The sequence below is a fragment of the Gordionus sp. m RMFG-2023 genome, chromosome 3 (genome assembly GCF_954871325.1).
Source record: "Gordionus sp. m RMFG-2023 chromosome 3, tfGorSpeb1-WG-v2, whole genome shotgun sequence".
Classification (NCBI taxonomy): domain Eukaryota; kingdom Metazoa; phylum Nematomorpha; class Gordioida; order Chordodea; family Parachordodidae; genus Gordionus; species Gordionus sp. m RMFG-2023.
In genome coordinates this window covers 37,729,764-37,734,678 of record NC_088777.1, presented here as the reverse complement: position 1 = coordinate 37,734,678, position 4,915 = coordinate 37,729,764, and the positions used below count along the sequence as shown (strand labels likewise).

General features: G+C 28.5%; 1 protein-coding gene across 1 annotated transcript; it reads left to right on the top strand.

Annotated features, from left to right (window-relative positions):
* The first annotated feature begins 686 nt into the window (after window positions 1-686).
* LOC135925653 (N-acetylneuraminate 9-O-acetyltransferase-like) lies at window positions 687-4,553 on the top strand. The gene has a single exon (XM_065461060.1). The coding sequence runs from the start codon at window positions 701-703 to the stop codon at window positions 4,208-4,210; it is 3,510 nt and encodes a 1,169-aa protein (XP_065317132.1). The 5' UTR covers window positions 687-700; the 3' UTR covers window positions 4,211-4,553.
* The last annotated feature ends 362 nt before the right edge of the window (window positions 4,554-4,915 follow it).

Genomic DNA, 4,915 nt, shown 5'->3' with positions numbered 1-4,915 from the left:
TTCAATTTAAATACAAGTATTTAATCCCCTAGTATCTATTAATATTAATTTCAATATTACTTTAAAAATTTTCTAGGAGATATAAGCCATGTTCCCAATTTTTAGCGATTTTTGTTTTAGCGATTTAGAACCTATCCCATAATTGCACTTTATATTATATTATATTTTTACTTAATACTATAATGTACGTTATATTATTTTCTATAATATTGTAAGATATAAATTTGAATTAGAAATTTAAAATATGATAACAAAAATAATGGGTCAAGCGTTAATAAGAGTCTTATATAACATAATATAGTAAGTGATAGAAGTAAGAATAAAATAAGTTAAGTTAAAATTTAAGTATATTTTTAATATTGCAACAGATTCAAATACTTTTATCTATTCTGTCGATTGAGCCATTTTTAATATATTTAGTTTAAACTTCTATATTTATATTTTACTTGTTTAAAAACTACATATGTTAATTCTAGACGTATGTGATAGATATAAAAGTTTATTTATAATTTATAATATGAAATTTTATTTTCAATACATTAAAAAATATAATACTAACAATAATTTTTAATCATTAAACCAAATACATGCGTTTCTAGGTAAACAGCTGATTCTCAGATTTTTTTGTGTTAAGTCTATAACTATATAAATTTTAAAAATTTTCTCTTCAATATTATCCTTACGAATTGCTGCTATAAATATGCTAAAATATATAATGAAAAATTGGTTGAATAATTTGGAAGTAGTTTTTAAATTTATATCCTGCTCAATAATTTTTTATCTCATTATTTATCATTTGTGTTTAAGATATTACATGTATATAATAAACTCAAATGATACATGTGATTGGCTTTTATCTGATGGACGTTATCATGGAGCCCATGTTTGGCAACCTTATGGCTGTATGATAAAAACTTACAATAAATATGAAGCAAGAAATTGTTTAAGATATGAATTCAATAAAAACATACAACTAAATAATGCAACAAATGCTGAAACTAGTTTGTATGTATTTTTAGGAGATATGAAATTATATAAATTTTATAAATCTTTTTTAAATTATATTACACATCCGCAAATATCACTGGAGATTGAAGATAACATCACTGATTTAAATGCAACTCATTATAAAATTAGTTATAAAGATGCTTTGTTAAATTCTAAATTCCAATTTATTTTCACCCCAATTATAGATGCCAAATTTTTGACTGCAATTCAATCAGTAAATTTTAAAAATCTTAAACTTCTTGTAATTAGTGTTGGATACTGGAATTCTAAATATTATTATGAAGATTACATTAATAATGTAAGTTTAGCTTCTAATCAATTCAATGATACACATGGAATCAAAGTCTTTAAGCATCAAATAACCAAAGTTAGATATTTATTGCAAAATATATTAAACAGTAGTTTGGATCAAAATACAAAATTAAAAATTCTCTGGATGCTTCAAGATTCTATATTTGAGCGCAAATTATACCTTAGAACACAATATAATAGAACTAGTAAGAATAAAAAAGGAATTATTACAAATAATATTATGAATTTATATGATGATATTATTATCAAAGAAATTAATAAAATGATGATCAGTCATTTCAATGTAGTGAAATTATGGACATCAACCCAAAAAGTTAATCAAAAATATTTGCATTTGTCACCAGATGGCGTCCAGTCTTCGTTAGTTCCTTTAACTATTGATTTGCAAATTTTAATTAATTATTTATGTAATTCTCGAAATACTGAAAACCATTTTAAAAATAGTATAAATAAAAATTTACCAGAAGACACCTGTTGCACTACAACAAAACCTTTGTTTCATAACACCATATTCATTTGTTTAACCATAACATTTATATCAGCCGTAATTCTCTTTTTGCCATTTTTATATTCAAATTTTAATAAAATTTTTCAAAGTAACTATACACATTTGCCAATGGACATAGAAGAAGAAATGCTAAATTTAAGTCCATCTCTCAATAAAACGTATTCCATTCCAAAGGAAAAACCGACAAAAAGATACCCTTTGATATTTGTAAACCTTATAAAACTTGCCATCATTTTCATCTACATTATAATATGTGACAAAACATCCTTATTCATGAAAGAAAATAAGTATTACACCCATTTGAGATTTTTCTTGCCTATGACATATTTTTTTGTCATTGGTTCATTTTTCACAGAGCGATCAGGTACAATGACAGAAAATGATAATAATAAAACTGCAAATGGCATTATGTCTTCAAATGGAAAATTTGACACTAATTCAAGATATTTTGCCATGTCGAGGAATAAAACAAATGAATTAAAGGGTTGGATGCAATCTATTCTCTTGATATCTTATATGACTGGTGCCACCCCATCTCATCTTTCCATCACCAACCGTTATGATTCTGGTAACGATGACCTCAATCTCACTATCAAATATGTATCCATAACCATTTTTCTAAACATTTTAAATACAGCCTTTTTAGTTTTATTTGGTTACACACATTTTAATGACATCTTCAACCTTTTGATTAGATGTAAAGCAATAGGTATTCCTCCCAAAATACCCGGAAATTCGAAAGAATTTCTTAATATCAATAAGGCTACTCCATCTAAATCTCCTATCTATTGTGAATACTTTCGGTTTTTCTTTGCAGTTTTGCGACGCTGTGTTTCGATTGTGTTCCGATACAACTTTATAGCCTGCCTCCTTTGCTTAGCCCTGAATCGACCTTACGTTTTTTATTCATTTGTACCACTTGTAACCTTTTGGTATTTAATAATAGTTCTATGGTTTTTGGCACCACCTTTCATAAACATAAACTTTGTTTACTCATCTCAGTACAAATTTGATTATGAGAATGTAGCCTTGCTTTCAAATTGTGATGAATCAGAAATTTATACCAATATGATGGATAAGTTCTTGGGTGATGGTAATAACTGCATTTCAAATCATTTTCAAGATGATACTCAATATTTTGAACATTCTAACCATGATAATAATGATTATACGATTATCCTTTCTTTTTGGAATCATTTATGTATTATAATCAAATTTATTATGTTGGGTGTTGGTATTAGCCTATTATATTCCTCAGAGGCCAATTTTGCTGAAGCCTTTTCTCGCCTCTTTTCCTTCATACCTTCCTCATCCGATCCTGGAATCTCATCACAAATAAGCGACGAACGATTAAGAATATGGTGGAACATATGGATTAATGACAGATACTCGGTTTGTGTGGGCATGATTTTCGCCTACCTAATTAAATGCACCTGTTTTATAGATTTTTTGTTTTTCAAACGGTTCTTCAAAGTCAGTTCTTCCCTTAGTACGGACAGGAAATTTGTGAGGGATAGTAAGGCAACATCTAGTTTATCCAATTTTTGTCATATCTTTCTACTACCTCTAGTTATTTTCCTGGTATACCTGACAGTTATGTTGCTAAGTTGCCGTGGTTCCTACACAGTTATCAATAACTCGGACAGGACAAAAATTTCGATTGATACAATATCAGACCAATTTAACATCAATACTATCCGAAAGGACTTAAATTCCTACAAATTCTCTCCTAATTTAATTGAAGAAGAAATTAGTTCCCTTAGCATCGCTCAATACGAAAATCAAAGAATCTCTACCAACGCCGTTGTGCTGGACAATTGCTTCGAAGTTAGTTCTTACCTTTCATGGATTCCGGTTGTATGTTATTTCTTATTGCTCATCGCTTATCACGACATATACAATAGAAATGACCGTAGCTTTAGTTCCATATTTTCCCGGCTAGGTAAATTTTCCTTAGAATTGTATTTGTGTCAATTTCATCTATGGCAATCGGTGCCTCTGCCAGGCTTATCCTTTCAACCCACTCGGCCTCACGCTGGAATATTAACATATTTACCAAACTATCCAACTCTTAACGCTCTTCTTTCGGGCTTCCTATGTATATGTGCTGCTTGGGAGTTCAAGCAGATCACAGCATATTTTGAGAAGTTATCTCTTTCTTTCTTCTCCTTGTCTTGTTTCTTAAGATTCAAACAATCAAATAATAGGGAAAATAGAAACGATGTTTCTTACTCAGTATCTGGTCGATCTTGTTGGCTTAAATTATTCCACTATAACCCATGCGGAAAAATTATGAAACTGAAGTCAGGCAAGGCTTGGTGCACTCTCTTTTATAGTCTTGGGATTGCCATGGTCATATGTTTTTGCGTGTATTTATATTAATTTTTGAATAATAATATGGAGGGAATCGTCCAGATAAAAAATCTATATTACGATATACGATAAAATGAATACAAGATATAAAGTCGCATACCAACTATATTTTAGAATGATATTATTAAACGATCGTTATAAAACGTTAAATTTCAAAAGTATCTATCCAAATATTTAACATGATATATTCTTGTCAAACTATTGGTCTGCCCAATCTTGTTATATTACAGTCAATAATTTTACGATATCATAAAGATATTACAAACACCCATTAAAAAAATAGACCATCTCGTCTCGATATAAATCAATTCTATGAATTTTAGACCTTTTTTTAGCCCTTACATTATATGCACTAGCTAATCATCAACATTTTTTTTAGTATATTATACATTCGATATAAATATATAATGATTTCTATTTTTATTGCCAAATAAATTTACTACCCCTGTTCTAAGTATAAAATTTTCAACATGTCATCTATATATGCTTAAATTTTAAATCTTATCACTTAAAATTAAAAATTTAGTAAATAATAGCAGGGATGTGAACTCTACAAAAAAAAGGGCCCGGGTTCAGGAATAAAATTTAAAAAAAGGGTTCGGGTTCAGGGTTTGGAGGTCATAAAGAAATATTGACCTAATTACACAATTTTATTTTTTTATATACTCCGTATAAATAATAGACATGCATAATTGACAAGTAAAAAAATTTTAT